This window comes from Bufo bufo, chromosome 3 (genome assembly GCF_905171765.1).
Source record: "Bufo bufo chromosome 3, aBufBuf1.1, whole genome shotgun sequence".
NCBI lineage: Eukaryota > Metazoa > Chordata > Amphibia > Anura > Bufonidae > Bufo > Bufo bufo.
Window position 1 is genome coordinate 248,177,049 of NC_053391.1, and position 21,957 is coordinate 248,199,005.

The 21,957-nt window shown below is 44.0% G+C and overlaps 1 protein-coding gene across 1 annotated transcript in view; it reads left to right on the forward strand.

The window, feature by feature from the left end:
• The window catches only part of LOC120995090 (glutathione S-transferase Mu 4-like), a 100,537-nt gene that overhangs the window by 7,065 nt on the left and 71,515 nt on the right, over positions 1-21,957 (forward strand). The window contains exons 3-4 of the mRNA XM_040424083.1: positions 9-73; positions 16,053-16,134. Of these exons, the coding sequence (XP_040280017.1) occupies positions 9-73; positions 16,053-16,134 (147 nt within the window). The remainder of the gene's footprint in view (positions 1-8; positions 74-16,052; positions 16,135-21,957) is intronic.

Genomic DNA, 21,957 nt, shown 5'->3' on the forward strand with positions numbered 1-21,957 from the left:
CCATGCAGGCCCAGAAAATGACAGGAGTCAGTGGTTGGATGAGAAGGAGAAGCTGGGATTGGACTTTCCAAATGTACGTGAAAATTGAGAACTTATTAATGCAAAGGGCTTTCATAATCTTTAATTGTTGGTATAAATTGTGTAAAAGCAGTACGATTTACAGTACCACTTATGCACTGTTTTTAGCTGAAAGGCATCTGTAAGCCAGTCTGAGATGTATTGATATGAACATGCTCCTGGTTTTTATCTCCAGCTTGTGTGAGTCCCACGTTTTTTGGTTTTCTGCCATTCTATAAAGAACAGAATTTCACATATATGTGTTTCTACATCATTCATTAATAGGCATTATTCTAGGGGTTGTCTGGGTTCGAGCTGAACCCGGACATAAGCTCACTCATTTGCCATGTATGGAGCATTTCTTGCTCAGATGCAGCCCCTTCCTAGCGCAGGACAAGGACTTCTACTTCTCTACTGGTGACGTATTAGGCTTCTTATGGGTATGCTAGGCAGAGACTTCCACCTAGCTGGAGCCCAGTGACGTCACTGGCACAAATGTGTGGACCTAAGTGCCGCTTTAGGCTGTTTTTTAGTGCCAGTGACGTCACCAAAGATCATTGCTAGACAGAAGCCTCCGCCTAGAATACAAAAAAAAAGCCGGGTACGTCAATGGCAGTAAACAAACAGCCCTTGTCCTGCGCTATGCAGGGCAAGGGGGAGCATCGGAGCAAGAAATGCGTATGAGGGCTTGTTTTTTGCCGGATAAGTTGTACTTTTCAATGCCTCCATTTAATATTGCAAATTATGTAGTTAGAAGCAGGAAAAAAAATCCAAATGGGGTGTAATTGGAAAAAAGTAATTCCGCCACAGTTTTACAGTTTTTTTTATTTATGACTTTCGATGACCAGTTACTTTCATTCTACAGGTCAGTACGAATCCAGTCATACCTTTTTAAATGTATACTTTTTCTTGCGTTTTGATACTAATAAAATAAAAAAAATCTTGGAAAAATCTGTTTTTATTTTTTCGTTTACATATTCTGACCCTTATAACTTTTTTTTTGTTATGTGTACTGAAATGTGTGAGCGTTAATAGTTTGTGGGGAAATCTGTACTTTTCATTGATACTATTCTGGGCTGTGTACAACTTTTTGATTACTTTTTGCATTCAATTTTTTGTGGGAAATGAAGCAAAAGAATTCACTGCTTGTGATCACTCAGAACTCTGAATATCACAAGTTCCTTTAAAGTCTTGACCAAACTGTATAAAAATCACATCAGAAGCTGGTGGGAATTACAGACCCTTGAGTGGTTGATAAATTGAGTCACAAGTGGACATCTCCGACAATACAATATACATCACCAGAGATTGTCTTCAACCTTAGGACAGTATTTTCTATGCCACCAAATATAGTAACACCCTAATCAGGGTTACTATACACATAAGTAGTGTCTCTCCGGGAAATACTGAGAGACACAATTTGAGGCTAGTGCTTGGGATACAAGGGGCGTTCAGCCCATGTGAAGGTTTTTAATAATTGACTAATAAAAATGTATTTATTTATTTTAATATCCACACAAGCAGTTAATTATTTTTATTTAGTTTGGGTACACTATCGATTATTAATTTTCTTGTTCAGTGGTATTTATTAATAAGAACTTCTTAAGGACCGATCAGACAAGTATGGCGGGTTTCCTATCGGGGAATATTAATTTGTCAAATTGGGACATAGAGGCCAAGGAGGTGTTTTCTGAATTAGAGCTACCATCATCACTCAGAACTCTGAATATCACAAGTTCCTTTAAAGTCTTGACCAAACTGTATAAAAATCACATCAGAAGCTGGTGGGAATTACAGACCCTTGAGCACTACCTAAAACATAGGATAGTTCCTAGAGGTCTTCGCGTCCCACTCTTACCAGCTATCAGAGTCAGAGCCACTGAATTTAATAGAAAGTGGGAAAAATAATCTGTGGATGCTTCTCTACGATTAATGTCTTTATTGTTAGAGGAGGAAAAAATTATTTTTGCGAAAAGTAAGAGTGAACTTGAAGAGTGTATTAAAGCCACAAAACAATTTAGTGTGAATCCTGACTACAGTAAAAAGAGAAACCCTATTACACCAGGTAGTTGAGAGATACACAGCTGAATTAAAAGAGCAGAAATAGAAAGACAATGTCTCAAAATACGTTGCCTTCCTTCGATGTGCTGCAGGTCCTGTAGTGATATGGGCCAGTTCCCATTATATAGCGTTTTGAGTGTAGGACCGCGCTGCTTCACTCTCCATCAAGGGGTATCCTCTCACAATAGGATTCTTCCGCACATTCTAAATGCAGTGACATACGACTCTTCACAACCGCTTTTGGTAGCTCCTGGCAGATGGTATAACCTTTAAAGGGATGTGCGTAATAGTGAAGTACCGCCACAAGAAGTTAAAGATGTACAATTTATTATACACACAAGAGAAATAGTATAAAAAGCCTTATAACATCGCTGTATAGCCTTATGTTCATACCCGACCCGGGTTTCGCTTGACGCTTCGTCTGGGGCGAACCCCGGGTCGGGTATGAACATAAGGCTATACAGCAATGTTTTAAGGCTTTTTATACTATTTCTCTTGTGAGTATAATAAATTGTACATCTTTAACCCTTTCATGACCAAGGGTCATTGATGCCCCGGTGTCCAGGTCAAAATTTACAAATCTGACATGCGTCACTTTATGTGGTAATAACTTTGGAACACTTTTACTTATCCAAGCCATTCTGAGATTGTTTGTTTTCTCGTGACACATTGTACTTCATGATAGTCATACATTTGAGTGAATATATTTCACCTTTTATTTATGAAAAAATCCAAAATTTACCCAAAATTTAGAAAAATTCTCAATTTTCCAAATTTCAATTTTTCTGCTTCTAAAACGGAAAGTGATACCTAATAAAATATTTATTACTTTACGAAGTTTAGAAGCAATTCTTAAAATTTTTAAGAAAATTTCCAAAACCCACTTTTTAAGGACCAGTTCAGGTCTGAAGTCACTTTGTGGGGCCTACATAGTTGATACCCCCATAAATGACCCCATTGTAGAAACTACACCCCTCATGTTACTCAAAACAGATTTTACAAACATTGTTAACCCTTTAGGTGTTCCACAAGAATTAAAGGAAAATGGAGATGAAATTTCTAAATTTCACTTTTTTGGCAGATTTTCCATTTTATTACATTTTTTTTCTTTAACACATTGAGGGTTAACAGCCAAACAATACTCAATATTTATTACCCTAATTCTGCGGTTTACAGAAACACCCCACATGTGGTCGTAAACAGATGTAAGGGCGCACGACAGGGCGCAAAAAAAAAGGAATGCCATACGGTTTTTAGAAGGCAGATTTTGCTGGACTGTCCCATTTAAAGCCCCCCTGATGCACCCATACAGTAGAAACTCCCCAAAAGTGACCCTATTTTGGAAACTAGGGGATAAGGTGCCAGTTTTATTGGTACTATTTTGGGGTACATATGATTTTTATTTGCTATATATTACGTTTTTTGTGAGGCAAGGTAAAAATGGCTGTTTTGGCACCGTTCTGTTTCATTTTTTTACAAGATTTATCTGACAGGGTAGATCATGTACTATTTTTATAGAGCAGGTTGTTCCGGACGTAATGATATCAAATATGTCTACTTTGTTTGTTTCAGTTTTACATAATAAAGCATTTGTTTTTGTGTGTCCACTTTCCGAACGCCATATGTTTTTTATTTTTCTGCCGATCGTCTTGTGCAGGGGCTCGTTTTTTGCAGAAAGAGTTGGTTTTTATTGGTACCATTTTTGTGTACATAGGATTTTTTGCTCATTCATTATTACACTTTATGGGGCAAGGTGACCAAAAAATTGGCTGTTTTGGAACAGTTTTCATTTATTTATTTTTACAGCGTTCATCTGAGGAGTTAGGTCATGTGACGGTTTTATAGAGCAGATCGTTATGGACGTGGCTATACCTAATATGTATACTTTTTCTTATTTATTTAAGTTTTACACAATATCATTTTTTTGGTTTCAGAAATGCTGTTTTAGTGTCTCCATAGTCTGAGAGCCATAGCTTTTTTATTTTTTGTGCGATTGTCTTAAATAGGGTATAATTTTTTGCGGGATGAGGTGACGGTTTGATTGGTACTATTTTGGGGATCATAAGCCTTTTTGATCGTTTGTTGCACTTTTTGTGATGTAAGGTGACAAAAATAGCTTTTTTGGCACTGTTTTTTTATTTTATTTTATTTTTTACGGTGTTCACCTGAGGGGTTAGGTCATGTGATATTTTTATCGAGCAGGTTATTATGGATGCGGCGATACCTAATAGGTATACATTTTTTTATATATATTTCACTTTAACACAATGGCATATTTGAAATAAAAAAATTATGTTTTAGTGTCTCAATGTTCTGAGTACTATATTTTATTTTTATTTTTTTTTAGCGATTTTCTTGCGTAGGGTCTCATTTTTTGCGGGATGAGGTGACTGTTTTATTGGTACCATTTTGTTATACACCTTTTTGATTGCTTGGTGTTGCACTTTTTGTGATGTGAGGTGACAAAAATGGCTTTTTTTATATATATTTTTTTTTTATGGTGTTTATCGGACGGGGTCTATCGTGATATTTATAGAGACGGACGCGGTGACACCTAATATGTGTATTTTTCATTTTCATTTTTTATAGGAAAAGGCAATTTATTTTTTTATTTTTACTTTTTATTATTTTCACTTTCTTTTTTTTTTATCAAGTCCCTCTTGGATCTTGAAGATCCAGTGGGACTGATGGCTGTACTCTTGCATTGCAAAGTATAATACTATCAGATGTCCTGTAGGTTACACAATCAGGCGCTGCCATCACAGCGCGGCAGCCCCGATGGTTGAGAGAGGGAGCCCCCTCCCTCTATTAACCCCATAGATACCGCGGCATCTAAGGGGTTACAGCAGAGTGTTGGCATAGAGCTGACACTCGCTGCTGATAGCGGCGGCTCAGGAATGGAGCCGCTGCCATCAAACACAGCAGGGGGACCGCACTGCATCGGGGGCAGGGGGCAGCGATGGAAAGGAGGAGGGGGAAGGTACGGCCAGCATTGGGCCGGCACAAATGGGGCAGGATGAATGTATGGGGCGGGGAGGGGGCGGACCGCATTAGGGGCAGGCTGCATGAATATGGATGGGGGCGGGGGAACTGCATCAGGGGCAGGCGCGGACAGGGGGGGGGGGGGTTGGAGGTGCACAGATCGGGGGGCATGAGGACACTACCTGATTTCAGGCTCTGATCTGCAGAGCGTAGATCAGAGCCTGGAACAGGCATTTTTTCACTGCCGCGATCCGATTGGTTAGTCTGTGCAGACTAACCAATCTGATCAATTGCCGGCAAGGGACCACTCTGATTGGTCCCTTGCCGGCATTACTGCACTGTATGCTGTCCGTGACAGCAGCAGTGCCTGGGGCAGAAGCTTTAATCCAAGCGTTTTGCAGCGCTTGGATTAAAGAGCTGGCTTGACGTTTATACACGTGGTAGCTGCACGGGGCATGTGCAAATATCACGTATATAAACTTATTGCAGTCGTGAAGGGGTTAACCTCTTGTGGCGGTACTTCACTATTACGCACATCCCTTTTTAAAGGTTATACCATCTACCAGAAGGGTAAAAGCGGTTGTGAAGAGTCGTATGTCACTGCATTTAGAAAGTGCGGAAGAATCCCATTGTGAGAGGATACCCCTTGATGGAGAGTGAAGCAGCGTGGTCCTACACTCAAAACGCGAATTAAGAGTGAAAACACTCCCAATTTATAAGAGATATCAACGACTTCAGAGAAGGACGAATTTTGGACTTTGGAACTCAAACCTCCAAGGCCCTTGAAATTGAGACAGAACTGTTAACCTCTGAAGGGAAGGGTGAAGGACCATCGACATCTAGTGGTGCCCCCTATAGACACTTCCCGACAAGGGGTAGACAACCGAATTAGAGGGGTCGCTCTTGAGGTAGAACAAGAGGGATTTTTTTTTAGGGAATCCCCCACCGACTACAGATTATCCACTATGCAATCGAGAGAACAGGAATCAGCCCTGACTACAAGTGACAACCCCTCTGACAACTTACAGGTCTTGAATCTATCCCATAAACTTTCTGCAGCAGAATACACTCTACTGAGTAAAGGATTATCCTTTTTCCCTACTCATAAATTTAATCTTTTTGAGTGGGTCAAAGATATACATGTGTTTTGCAGAAAATTAAAGTGGAAAAAATTATTTGACACTCCTAACAAACAGGAAGCTACAACATTGGGCGTAGAGGTCGAAGAATGTGAGACGTTCGTTTACTGGCAGGCCTCCATGAAGAAGGTGACAAAAGATTGGGAGCAGGTTTTACAAACCTACATCTGTCTTCCAATAAATACCCACCCATGAGTGCCAATACTCCCATCGACACCTTTCTGAAAGTTGTATCCGACCAATTATGTAAATTAACTTCCAATATGAGTGGCAAGAATAATCTAACAGCTGAGGAAATAAAAAGGTCTGTTGTCTTTCGAATCAGATGTTTTGATTGTCATCAAACCCTCAGACAAAGGGGGCAACATTGTCCTAATGGATACAAACAAGTACAATGAGATGTGTCACAGGATACTAGATGACAGTGTTCTGACATTTTGGATAACAACCCTAACATGAAGAGAAATGAAAATACTGCTGGATGGGGCTCTTCAACATGAACTCTTAAGCAGCACTGAATATAGTTTTCTTCTACCCACACACCCGTAAATGGCCTGCTTCTACTGTTTACCAAAGGTTTATAAAGGCCTATCCCCCTTAAAGGGAAGGCCAATTGTATCGGGTACAGGTAGTCTCCTGCATCATTTGGGGGTGTATATCGACTCGACACCATCCTTAGACCCTTTGTATTTGCTTTACCATCTTATACAAGAGATTTAATGGATGTACTCAAAAACCTGGACGGCATCCAGACTGATTCAAATACTCTTCTTGCAAGCCTCGATGTTGAGGCACTATATAGCAGTATACCTCAAACAAAAGGCTGTGAAAAAGTGGCACAAATTTTGCAAGAAAGGGGAGAACATCTGTATCCACACAATACATTTTTGTTATCTCTTTTACAGAAAGATTTACCACCCTCTCAGGGGGGTGGCAATGGGGAGCCCTTGTGCCCCAGTTTTGCTAATCTCTATCTAGGCTGGTGGGAACATTATGTGGTGTTTGGAGAGAGTACCTCAAATTGGTCCCAATGCATTTTGTTGTGGCTCAGTTTTATAGATGATGTGTTCATCTTGTGGAAAGGAAGTGAACATCAATTCCAATCTTTTGTCAATTCATTGAACATCAATGAACTCTGCCTATTTTTTACGGCGGAGATCCACAGAGATGAAATCACATTTCTAGATTTGAAAATTGCTAGGGTACAGGACAGTAATATTGTTAGTAACATCTTCTGTAAACCCACTGCCACAAACTCTTTGTTGCACTGGGACAGTTGGCATCCTTATCCATTGAAAAGAGGTATACCAAAAGGCCAATACCTTAGGGCATGGCGGAATTGCAGTTCACTTGATAAATACCATGTGGCTGTAAAGGACCTTCAGGGTAGATTTTCAAGAAGAGGTTATCCAGCAAAAATCCTGCATGAGGCTAATCAACACTCTTTGAGCAGTAACAGGGATACCCTGCTGAACCCTAGACAGATAATGTCCCCCAAATTATTGCGGCTTTTGATACCGCACATGCGGAAGTACTACAGATTCTTCTTACATACTGGGGCATTCTCAGGTCAGACCCTGACATTAGAGTTGCTGCGATACCAAATTTTTTTTATTCGATTTCAATACCATAAAAAAGTATTGCGATACTCGATACCATTCGATACCACGCAAAAAAATAAACAAAAAAAGCCACGTGCCTTCCGCATTTTAAAACTGTTTTATTTATTTTTTTCTGTTCCGGCGTTTACTGCATAGATTTTTTTTTAAATATTTTAATAGTTTTGACTTTTCTGACGTGGCGATATGTGATATGTTTATTTATTGTTTATGTATTTTATATGTGAAATTGGGAAAGGGGGTGATTTATACTTTAATTTTTTTTATTTTTTTTTAACTTTGCCCCTTGTCCCTTGTGTGCTTTGTGCACACAGCAGCAGGGAGCCGACTATGGCAGCCAGGGCTTCAGTAGCGTTCTGGCAGCCATGGTAACTGATCGGAGCCCCAGTATTACACAGCTGGGGCTCCGATCAGAAGCTGCCACTGCCACCGCCACCAATGAAGAGGTGAGGGGACCCTGTGGCCACTGCCACCAATGAGAAGGGGAGGGGACCCTGTGTGCCCAGTAATTAGAATATGGAGCAGGAAACAGTAATGGTGCACAGCGGGCGAACGGAGCGGCGCCCAGGAATAATAGTAAGTAACATAGTACATAAGGCCGAAAAAAGTCATTTGTCCATGCAGTTTGGCCTGTCATCCTGCAAGTTGATCCAGAGGAAGGCAAAAAAAAAAACCCTGTGAGGTAGAAAAACCCCTGTGAGTGCTGGGACATCTCTGGGTCTCTGCTCTGTGTAGCCTGCTACTTAAAGTCTGGACCCAGGAAAAGTCCTATCATTGGTGGCGCAGTGCGCCCACCCCTCTCTGTTTATTGGTGGCAGCGGCAGCAGCACAGGGGGAGGGAGAGACTGCTTCCCTCTCCCCTGTGCTGCTGAGGGAACATGAGCGCGCTGACTGCAGCGCGCTCATGTTCAGAGATACTAGACTGCGCAGCAGCGCAGCCCAGTATCGAAAAAATCGTATTGATACCGGGACAAAAGTATCGATTGGGTATCGAAATTTCAATACCCGCAACAACCCTACCTGACATAGGTCAATATATTGGCAATGCTCCCGCCATTACATACCGTTGTGGCCGCAATCTAGAGAATCGCCTAGTCCACAGCTTTTTTCAAGCACAGAGAACAGAGACGTGGTTAAGAAATATCACCATGGAGACATATAAATGTGGCTCTTGTGTAGCATGTAATTTTGTTTTACAAGGTAAACAATTTACATGCACACAAACTGGTAAGATTTTTGATATTCGATCTTTTTTATCAACTGTAAGACCTCTGGACTTATTTATCTTATCACCTACAGCTGTGGAATCCAATACGTGGGCAAAACCATCCGAGAGTTTAGAAGACGTATTGGGGAGCATGTGGGTGATGTGAGGAATGACAATGATACCCCTGTTACAAAACATCAACCCTAGAGCCCTAAAATTTCAGGGCATTGAAGTGATCAAACGTTCACCACGAGGAGGCGATTTTGATAAATTAGTTCTGAAAAAAGAGCCAGGTTGGATGTTTAGATTGGGTACAGTCAAACCTACCGGTTTGAATGACTAGATATCATTCGCCTGTTTCATTGATTGAGGCGGTATTTATGGATATTTTATATATCTCAATACCAAATTGGAGGTGGTAATGGTAGGTATGGAGTATCCCTACAAATGCATCAGGGGGTTTAGAGGTATGGACTTGCCACCCCTCCACCACTCCCAAAAAAAAAACATTTTTCTTTTTTCTTTGGAGTTAATAGATGTGCTTGAGCTCCCCTATTGGATAGTAGTAATGCTCAGTATTTAAACAGGTCACAAGAAAGGGGTAATAACTTTCTATTTTCTCAGGCCTCTTTCTCCCTTTTCCTGTCACTGGTTCATTTAATTCCGTTTAGCAAATATGTATATTCCCTGGAATTATCTTTCTTTCCAACACAGGATTGTCGACAATATATTATGCCATCGTTCTAGTACCCAGATACCCATTTAGGTAATGTTTTTATTTACTAATAACGATGGGTGGGTAACTAGAGGTTTATGAGATGCGAGTCAGGAGATATGATGTTCTACATGATAATCCTAAATGTGGGATTCATAATAATTATGATCTCCACTCTACTTCCATGCCTCGTCCCTATATATTTATGTACATCTTCCCCTTCTCATTCGTTTCATAAGGACCTATCCACATGGCTGCAGGCCGTCGGGGAACGGACTACACATTCCAACTCTGCCTCCCCTGACCGGCCCCTGCAGCCTGACTGGTCCGGTCATCTTCAATGGGCAGGGTAAAAGCCTCTTAAAACACACGTAGAAGTGCGCGCGCCACGGCCATACCAGAGCCGAACATGCGGCCTCCCATCATTGGAGGGGGCTGCTTTCTGCTTTAACACGTGTGACTTTGTTTAGCCGAACGCGCAGCCTCCCAGTATCAGAGGGGGTTGCGTTTGTTCGCCATATGATTTCTTCAATCTGAGTGCGACTTCATAACCGTAGACGGACTTGCAGCCTCCCATCATCAGAGGGGCTGCACTTGTTCGCCATAACTTTAAGTGCGACTCCACACCATCAGCGGAGCCGCAATTGATTTGTGTCACAGACAGCTGGGTGGCTAATAATTTGATACATATTGTATCGATAGCCACAATACATCAACTGTGTCATAATTGACACAGATTTACAGCTGGGTCACTGACACTGTTATTTTGTTGTGGCTGATACTTTGTTGCTGTTCATATTAACAGTAACCACAATAACATGATACAAATAGATATGGAATTTGACCAACCATTGCATCAGTTGTAAATGGTCGTTTAATACATCTAGACTCCTGATGATCCAACAAACAGTTGGGAAACACTTTGAGTATGAGTACAACAGATAGGACAGACGCGGCAACATTTGGGTCCATATAGGAATGGTGCACTAGGTCAATAACCCCTACAAGACCTATGGCACAATAGTACTGATAACCTTAGGCATTCATTATATACTATAATCATATCTGGTGTGGGGCCCGATTCATTTTTGATCCCGTGGGTATTAAATCAAGTGGTTGATAAATTGATTCACAAGTGGACATCTCCTACAATACAATATACATCACCGGAGATTGTCTAGTATTTTCTATGTCTCCAAATATAGTAACACCCTAATCAGGGTTACTATACACATAAGTAGTGTCTGTCCGGGAAATACTGTGAGACACAATTTTGTGAGAGGCTAGTGCTTGGGATACAAGGGGCGTTCAGCCCATGTGAAGGTTTTAATAATTAAAGATTTATTTATTTATTTATTTTAGTATCCACACAAGTAGTGAATTCTTTTTATTTAATTTGGGTACACTATCGATTTATTATTTTTCTTGTTCAGGGAAATGAAGCGACCAAAAACTTTTAATCGGCCATGTTGACGTTTTTTTCCATTCCGCTGTTTGTCATATAGGGAAAATAATTTTTATACAATGGCTGTTTTTGCACGTGGCGATACCCATGATGTGTATTTAATTTATTTTTTATTTTTTTACTTTTTGGGAAAGGGGGATGATTAGAATCCCATAGGGAATTATAACAAGCAATCATTCTGCGCCCTGCCGTTTGGTCATACAGCAGTTTACGACCACATATGGGGTGTTTCTGTAAACTGCAGTATGAGGGTAATAAATATTAAGTTTCGTTTGGCTGTTAACCCTTGCTTTGTTATTGGAAAAAAACAGATTAAGGCTACTTTCACACCTGCGTTCAGGTGTCCGCTCGTGAGCTCCGTTTGAAGGGGCTCACAAGCGGCCCTGAACGCAGCCGTCCGGCCCTAATGCATTCTCAGTGGAGGCGGATCCGCTGAGAATGCATCAGTCTGCCAGCGTTCAGCCTCCGCTCCGCTCAGCGTTCGGGTGTCCGTCTGGCCGTGCGGAGGCGAGCGGATCCGTCCAGACTTACAATGTAAGTCAATGGGGATGGATCTGTTTGAAGATGACACTATATGTCTCAATCTTCAAACGGATCCGCCCCCATTGACTTTCAATGTAAAGTCTGAACGGATCCGCTCAGACAACTTTCACACTTAGAAATTTTTCTAAGTTATAATGCAGATGGATCCGTTCTGAACGGATGCAAACGTCTGCATTATAGGAGCGGATCCATCTGATGAAACATCAGACGGACCCGCTCCGAACGCTAGTGTGAAAGTAGCCTAAAATGGAAAATTTGCCCAAAGATTGCTGTTTTGGCACCGTTTTTTTTTTTTTTTTTTTTAGGCTACTTTTACACCTGCGTTCAGGTGTGAACTCCGTTTTAAGTGGCTCACGAGCGGTCCTGAACGCAGCCGTCCGGCCCCAATGCATTCTCAGTGGAGGCGGATCCGCTGAGAATGCATCCGCCTGCCAGCGCTCAGCCTCCGCTCCGCTCAGTGAGCGGACACCTGAACGCTGCTTGCAGCGTTCGGGTGTCCGCCTGGCCGTGCGGAGGCGAGCGGATCCGTCCAGACTTATAATGGAAGTCAATGGGGACGGATCCGCTTGAAGATGACACTATATGGCTCAATCTTCAAGCGGATCCGTTCCCCATTGACTTACAATGTAAAGTCTGAACGGATCCCCTCAGGCTACTTTCAGACTTAGAGAATTTTCTAAGTAATAATGCAGACGGATCCGTTCTGAACGGATGCAAACGTCTGCATTATCGGAGCGGATCCGTCTGATGAAACATCAGGCGGATCCGCTCCGAACGCTAGTGTGAAAGTAGCCTTACACTGTTCATCTGAGGGGTTAGGGGGTATTTTTATAGAGCAGATTCTTACGGACGTAGCCATACCTAATATGTCTACTTTTTTAATTTTATTTATGTTTTACACTATACTATCTTTTTTAAAAAAAACAAAAAAAAACATTTTAGTATCTCCATAGTCTGAGTCATTTTTTTTTTTTTTAGCTGATTATCTTAGGTAGGAGCTCATTTTTTGCGTGATGAGAGGACTGTTTTATTGGCACTATTTTGGGGGGCATATGACTTTTTGATCGCTTGCTATTACAATTTTTGTGATGTAAGGTGACAAAAAAAACAACCTTTTTTTTGCACCGTTTTTATTTTATTTTTTTACCGTGTTCATCTGAGCGGTTGGGGGGGTATTTTTATAGAGCAGATTCTTATGGACGCGGTGATACCTAATATGTCAACTTTTTTTTATTTATTTTAGTTTTAGTGTCTCAAGTCTGAGAACCAGTTTTTTATCCGATTGTCAGTGGCTAAATTGGGATATAAATTTAGTACTCCATAAAAAGTGTGGTACTCACTGAAGCAACCAATAATGCAGAGGCCCGGATGATCGGGGCACGAGTCACACTGAGTAGTGGTTTCCTTCTGTATCCCCCTCCTGTGACACACTCTGCACCTTTTTTGGGTCCGTCCCTTCTTGGCCAGGGACGATCCGGGCACCTCCAATTCCCGAGGTACTCCGGCCTGCTCTTTCCCGGTCAGAAAAGATCAGGTTCTTGAGAACTGAAGGAATGTCCCTGTGTTGCCAGTGCTCCGGGACAGCACAAAAGAGTTGTACAAGGCAACCTTCACCAAGTAGACCGCAACTTTTTTGTACCATGCGCGGGTTTTACGCATGACGTTATATGGCTTGAGGACTTGATCAGAGAGATCAACTCCTCCCATATACCGATTGTAGTCGACGATACAATCTGGTTTGAGGACCGTTGCCGCGGTACCTCGCACAGGGACAGGGGTGATGCCGTTACCATGAATTGTGGACAGTACAAGGACATCCCTCTTGTCCTTATATCTGACCAGCAACAGGTTTCCACTGGTAAGGGCACGGGTCTCACCCCTTGGGATAGGTACCTGGAGGGGGTGGGTAGGGAGGCCGCGTTGTTTTTTCTATACGGTTCCACAAGCGGACGTGGATCTGGCAGCGAGGGACTGGAACAAGGAGATACTAGTATAAAAGTTATCCACGTACACTTGGTAACCCTTATCTAGCAGTAAGGTCCCACACAAGTTTCCCGCTAACACCCAGAGTGGGGGAACATTCTGGGGGTTGAATACGGGAATCTCGCCCCTCGTACACACGAAACTTGTAAGTGTACCCTGAGGTACTCTCACAAAATTTGTATAGCTTCACGCCATACCTCGCCCCCTTAGAGGAAACATACTGGCGGAAAAGGAGTCTCCCCTTGAACGCAATGAGAGACTCATCAACTGCGACCTCCCTTCCAGGTACATAGACCTGTACAAATTTGGCCCCAAAGTGATCGATGACCGGCCTGATTTTGTACAGGCGGTCATAGGCAGGATCACCTTGGGAGGGGACATGCTGCATTATCTGAATAATGCAGGCTTTTCCGGATGGCCTCAAACCTGGAGCGTGTCATGGCCGTACTGTAAAGAGGGGTCTGGTAGAGGACGTCCCCACTCCAGTAATGCCTGACACTAGGCTTCTTGACTAGGCCCATGTGCAGCACGAGGCCCCAAAACGTCCTCATCTCGGCTGCACTGTCCGGGGTCCTGCCACCTGGCCTAGCCAAAAAGGAGCCTTGAACAACAAACTGTAGGGCGTACAGGTTCGTCTGCTCCACCATCAGATTTTACAAAGTAGTCACTGAAAAAAAGACTAAAAAAGTCGTATTCAGAGAAGCCCACTGTGGAAATATGGATTCCTGGTTGGCCTACAAAATCAGGAAGCGCGGGCTCAACGCTCTGGGGTATACCAGACAAGTTCACCGGCAGGGGGCTCCGGTGGATTTAACTGGTGGGCCGGAAAACTAGTACGAGCCCCAGAGCTGCTAGTACTAGGGTGGGCCACAGGTCCCTAGTGTAAATCTTTATTTGGTGTGAGTGTGTGTGGGGGCACGGGTGTTTGCGAACACTCACCCTAAACCTAACAGACAAAAAAAACAAAAAAAAACGACCAACTAAAAAAAGGTCAAAAATTTCGAAAAAAAATAATTAAATTCAAAATTGCTTATCAACCATCCGAAGTTGATCAGCGGTGGGGTGTGCGATACGCTAACAGTGGCCGGACGCTAAGAGTGCTGGCCACAGTCAGCGTACGCACAAAAAAAAAAAACTGCTTGCGCCCACAAAAAAAGTTGTAGGGTGGCAAGCTGCAGCACCCCTGGGGGGGTCTAGGGTCACACAGCTGTGCTGTGGACCCCAGACCCCCAGATTTAGGGTGATGCAATCAGTAACTTTATTTTAATTTTTTTTCTTCTCACTAACTTTACCTAAAATATCCCTGCCTAATCTAACTTGTCCCTAGCCTTTCCCTAATTACCTGGGTGCTGGGGGTGCTGGGGCACAGATGGGGGTGCTGGGGCACAGATGGAGTTGTTGGGGTGCTGGCTCTGATGATCCTTGCAGCGATCCGACGTGCAGCGCTCCTCTCTCCTTGGCTCACGGACAGGCTGCGGTAATTTGAACCTCCCGCCCCTGCAGCCGACCAATGAGAGCGATCGTGAGAGGTGATGTTGCCATCACCACTCAGGATCTAAGATTGGTGATTGGTGGTGTATTGTCACACGACCGATCACCATCCTGTTTCGGGTTTGACCTGCGGTTTGCAGCGATCGCTGACATGGGGGGAATCACAGGACCCGCCGGCGCATTTAGCCAAGGTGCCTGCTCAATGATTTGTGCAGGCGCCGAGCGGCAGTGATCGGAACTATACATGACGTACCGGTACGTCATGTGTTCTTAAGTACCGTCATGTGTCCGGAACAGGTTAAAGGTCATCTGTCAGTAGATTTGTACCTCTGAAACTGGCTGACCTGTTGGATGTGCCCTTGGCAGCTGAAGGTATGTGTGTTGGTTCCATGTTCATATCTGCCTGCATTCCTGAGAAAAATGATGTTTTAATAAATGGGAATGAGCCGCTAGGAGAAATAGGGGCATTGCTGTTACTCCTAGAGGCTCTGCTCTCTCTAACTGGCGCACTCTCTCAACTTTGATTGGCCAGGCAGTGAAAACGTCATTATGCCTGGACCTGTCAAAATGGAGAGGACACGGAGGTTGCAGAGAGAGCTGAGCCTCTAGTTGTAACGACAATGCCGTTGTTGATCCTTTAGACTCCTGTACATATATTAAAATATAATAAACGTACTATTTTTAGCTGATGTTTCATGGGAATACTGGAGAAGGGCTTATGTATTTTAATCGTGTTAATTGTTTAAGGATTGAGCCAAATTGGTAATAATGCAGATTTTGTGTTACACAGTTGCCCTACCTTTTGGATGGAGATGTTAAGTTGACGCAGAGTAACACTATTCTGCGCTACATTGCCAGCAAACATGACTTGTGTGAGTATGAACTTTAAGTTTATTTAAATAGTTTGTCTCACTTCAGCAAATAGCATTTATTATGTGGAGGAAATTAATACAAGGCACTTACTAATGTATTGTTATTGTTCATATTGCTTCCTTTGCTGGCTGGTTTCATTATACACTGCTCGTTTCCATGGTTACGACCACCCTGCAATCCAGCAGTGGTGGTCGTGCTTGCACACTCTAGGAAAAAGCACTAGCCTATGTGCAATCCTAGGGTCCCGGCCACCAGAGAGGCCTCTGTTTTTTCCTATAATGTGCAAGCACGACCACCGCATCTGGATTGCACATTATATAATGTGCTGAAAAAATGAATTAAGGGCTCTTTCACACTTGCGTTGTCCGGAGGTGCCCGCCGGATCCGTAACAACGCAAGTGAACTGAAAGCATTTGAAGACGGATCCGTCTTCAAAATGCGTTCAGTGTTACTATGGCACCCAGGACGCTATTAAAGTCCTGGCTGCCATAGTAGTAGTGGGGAGCGGGGGAGCAGTATACTTACAGTCCGTGCGGCTCCCGGGGTGCTCCAGAATGACGTCAGAGCGCCCCATGCGCATGGATGACGTGATCCATGCGACACGTCATCTATGAGCGTGGGGCGCCCTGACGTCACTCTGAAGCGCCCCGGGAGCCGCACGGACGGTAGGTATACTGCTCCCCCGCTCCCCACTACACTTTACCATGGCATCCAGGACTTTAGCGTCCTGGAAGCCAGGGTAACCATTCAGAAACAGCTAAACGTCGGATCCGGTAATGCGCCGAAACAATGTTTAGCTTAAGGCCGGATCCGGATTAATGCCTTTCAATGGGCATTAATTCTGGATCCGGCCTTGCGGCAAGTGTTCAGGATTTTTGGCCGGAGCAAAAAGCGCAGCATGCTGTGTTTTTTTCTCCGGCCAAAAAACGTTCCGTTCCGGAACTGAAGGCATCCTGATGCATCCTGAACGGATTTCTCTCCATTCAGAATGCATGGCGATAATCCTGATCAGGATTCTTCCGGCATAGAGCCCCGACGACGGAACTCTATGCCGGAACACAACAACGCAAGTGTGAAAGAGCCCTTAGCCAGCAAAGGAAGCAAATATGGATAATCACATTACATTAGAAAGTGGCTTGTATTAACTTTCTCTAAATGATAAATGCCACTTGCTGAAGTGAGACAACCCCATTAATGCAAATTTGGGAACTTTAATAGTTGTGCCTTTTTTTTTTTTTTTTTAGGCTACTTTCACACCTGCGTTTGGTGCGTATCCGTCTTGTATCTGCAACGCTTGTATACATTCAGAACGGATCCGTTTGCATTATTCTTTCAACAAAAAGTCTAAGTCAAAACGTCTTGACTTACATTGAAAGTCAATGGGGAACGGATCCGTTTTCAATTGCACCATATTGTGTCAGTGAAAACGGATCCCCCATTTGGCTCCACATCGTCAGGCGCACCAAACCACACCAAAACACTGAAAGCAGCCTCTAGAGCGGAATGGAGGCGGAACGGAGCCAAACTGATGCATTCTGAACGGATCCTTATCCATTCAGAATGCATTGGGGCTGAACTGATCCGTTTTGGGCTGCTTGTGAGCGCCCTGAAATGGATCTCACAAGCGGACCCAAAAACGCCAGTGTGAAAGTAGCCTTAAATGGATTGTCTGAGATAAAACTCTCGAACAAGCCCTCCAAGTGCCTAAAATAAAAAAATCATGTTATTCTCACTCCTTTCTCCCATGCGGCCGTTCATTGTTCCCTCTAAGCCTTGGCAACTGCTGAACAGGGTTGGGGTAGGTGGGCAGTATGAAAACCTAATATGAGATAACCTCTATCAAAGAGAAAATCTAGCCTAGTAAATAATACAGGATAAAACAGTTTCCCTTAAAGTTTTTAAAAAAAAAGTTTGCATAAGGGCTGTACTTATTTGTACCATCATAACCATGAAGTAACAGTTATGTTTGGGCTTCCCTAAGGCTGGGTTCAGACCTGAGCGTATCTGATATGCGCGTTTAACGCGCGTTTTTGTCGCGCGTTTTTTTGCAATAGTAAACGCGCGTTTGACGCGCGTTTGTGTGATTGACTGCAGTGTCCTATGGCCACAAACGCGCGTCAAAACGCCCCAAAGAAGCTCAAGAACTTGTTTGAGCGTAGGGCGTTTTTCAGCGCGTTCAAACGCGCTGTAAAACGCTCAAGTGAGAACCAGGGCCATAGGGAAGCATTGGTTTTCATGTGTTGAGCGTTTTACAGTGCGTTTGAACGCGCTGTAAAACGCTCAAGTGTGAACCCAGCCTTATGCTTTTTTCCGCCATATTATTCTCTGTTCCAGCTGCACAGCTATATTCATTTCATTCAAAAGCATGGGCGTCTACTTTCTGTACGTTGTACTGCTGTGTCACCCTTTCCCTTACTTCCAAGTATGTTTGTTTTCTTCTAGGATGCTCAGAAAGCTGATAGAGATATCACACTTAGGCCTCATGCACACGACCGTTGTGTGCATCCGTGGCCGTTGTGCCGTTTTTTGTTTTTTTTCGCGGACCCATTGACTTTCAATGGGTCCGTGGAAAAATTGGAAAATGCACCGTTTTGCTGCCGCATCCGTGATCCGTGTTTCCTGTCTGTCAAAAAAATATGACCTGTCCTATTTTTTTGACGGACAACGGTTCACGGACCCATTCAAGTCAATGGGTCCGTGAAAGAACACGGATGCACACAAGATTGGCATCCGCGTCCGTGATCCGTGGCTGTAGGTTACTTTCATACAGACTGATCCGAAGATCCGTCTGCATAAAAGCTTTTTCAGAGATGAGTTTTCACTTCGTGAAAACTCATATCCGACAGTATATTCTAACACAGAGGAGTTCCCATAGTGATGGGGACGCTTCTAGTTAGAATATACTACGAACTGTGTACATGACTGCTGCCTGGCAGCACCCGATCTCTTACAGGGGGCTGTGATCCGCACAATTAACCCCTCAGGTGCTGCACCTGAGGGGTTAATTGTGCATATCATACCCCCTTATAAGAGATCAGGGGCTGCCAGGCAGCAGGGGGCAGACCCCCCTCCCTCCCCAGTTTGAATATCATTGGTGGCCAGTGTGCGGCTCCCCCGCCCCCCCCCCTATTGTAATATCATTGGTGGCCAGTGTGCGGCCTCCCCCGGCCCCCCCTCTATTGTAATATCATTGGTGGCCAGTGTGCGCCCCCCCCTATTGTAATATCATTGGTGGCCAGTGTGCGGCCCCCCCTCTATTGTATTAATATCATTGGTGGCCAGTGTGCGGCCTCCCCCCCCCCGATCATTGGTGGCAGCGGAGATTCCGATCGGAGTCCCAGTTTAATCGCTCTGGGACTCCGATCGGTAACCATGGCAACCAGGACGCCACTGCAGGCCTGGTTGCCATGGTTACTTAGCAATATTACAATATTAGAAGCATCATACTTACCTGCTGCGCTGTCTGTGTCCGGCCGGGAGCTCCTCCTACTGGTAAGTGACAGGTCTGTGCGGCGCATTGCTTAATGATCTGTCCCTTACCAGTAGGAGGAGCTCCCGGCCGGACACAGACAGCGCAGCAGCCAGCAGGAGGTAAGTATGATGCTTCTAATATTGTAATATTGCTAAGTAACCATGGCAACCAGGCCTGCAGTAGCGTCCTGGTTGCCATGGTTACCGATCGGAGCCCCAGAGCGATTAAACTGGGACTCAAATCGGAATCTCCGCTGCCACCAATGATCGGGCGGGGGGGGGGGGGGGGGAGGGCAGGCCGCACACTGGCCACCAATGATATTACAATAGAGGGGGGGAGGGGGGCCGATGGAGGCCGCACACTGGCCACCAATGATATTACAATAGAGGGGGGGTCGGGGGGGGGCGCACACTGGCCACCAATGATATTCAAACTGGGGAGGGGGGTCTGCTGCCTGGCAGCCCCTGATCTCTTACAGGGGGCTATGATACGCACAATTAACCCCTTCAGGTACGGCACCTGAAGGGTTAATTGTGCTGATCACATCCCCCTGTAAAAGATCGGGTGCTGCCAGGCAGCAGGGGGCAGTCATGTACACAGTTCGTAGTATATTCTAACTAGAAGCGTCCCCATCACTATGGGAACGCCTCTGTGTTAGAATATACTGTCGGATCTGAGTTTCACGATGTAACTCAAATCCGATGGTATATTCTAACATAGAGGCGTTCCCATGGTGCTGGGGACGCTTCAAGTTAAAATATACCATCGGATTGGAGAAAACTCCGATCCTATGATATATTAACTCCTGACTTTACATTGAAAGTCAATGGGGGACGGATCCGTTTGAAATTGCACCATATTGTGTCAACGTCAAACTGATCCGTCCCCATTGACTTGCATTGTAATTCAGGACGGATCCGTTTGGCTCCGCACGGCCAGGTGGACACCAAAACGACTTTTTTTTTCATGTCCGTGGATCCTCCAAAAATCAAGGAAGACCCACTGATGAAAAAACGGTCACGGATCACGGAAAAACGGAACCCGTTTTTGCGGACCGCAAAAAAAAACGGTCGTGTGCCTGAGGCCTTACAGGCACACAGGAGCTTCTCAGTTCTTTTTATCAGACTCACAATCTCAACTAGCTTTGATACGTCCCCGCTTCTTCTCAGCTGTCTTCTGAGTCTGTTACCAGGGATGTATCTTGCCTGATAACAGGCAGTGAACTGCAACTTAGTGGCCATGACCATGAATATACTGGCATATTCTTAAAATGAAGTAATTTAGAAATTTGCGAGTTACAGCGGCAGAAGTGCCTTTCCGGGCCTGTTAACCCCTTACCTGCTGCATGCAATAGCACCTCCCACATGTAAGTGGTTACAGAGGGAATGGACTCCCTCTGTCTCCCATCGGGAACCCTGCAAATGAGATTGTGGCGTGTCAGTACTGGAAGGCCAGGGCCTAGTGAAGGCCCCAAGCCTGCCTCCAGTGTTTTTTTAGTAGGCTGGTGGTGAATGTCAGTATAGCACATTATAATACATTGCACTACAGGGAGAGATCGCATTAACACCTGTAACACCGGCACTGTAATGGAAGCCCTGTGTATTGCTCTGTTATGTCTGTGTTTTTATGAAAGCCCCGTGTGTGGCTCTTTTTTTTTTTTTTTATGACGTTGTTATTGAAGCCCTGTATATGGCTCTGTTATGGCTGCACTGTTATGGAAGCCCTGTGTATGGCGGCACTGTTATGGAAGCCCTGTGTATGGCGGCACTGTTATGGAAGCCCTGTGTATGGCGGCACTGTTATGGAAGCCCTGTGTATGGCGGCACTGTTATGGAAGCCTTGTGTATGGCGGCACTGTTATGGAAGCCCTGTGTATGGCGGCACTGTTATGGCAGCAGTGGTCTTATGTTTAGTGTATGATGGCAGATAAATTTAAAATTGTCTACATTTGCTATTTATGCATGGAAGACAGTTATAGGGTAGACTAGTAATGGTTTCCCTGCATAAATAGCAAGGTTATGTAGCTCTACGTATTATATATAAATTACTGCAACTTTTGTTCTCTTCCCCGACTAAAAATGCTTCTCAAAAATGGTAAGAGGAGTATTTTTACTCTTCCGGAAAAAATGTAGTGCGACCTCTGACCACAGGAATAATGCAATGTATTTTAGAAGCGATTAAAGCGATCGCTTACTATCGAGCCCTTGTGAGACTATGAAATGGTTTTAAAAATGTATTAAAATAATTCCAAGTACGAAAAAATACACCCTTTTTTTTCTTTGAAAAATTTAAAATATACAAATATCCACATATTTCGTATTGCCATGTCCGTAATGACCTGCACTATGAA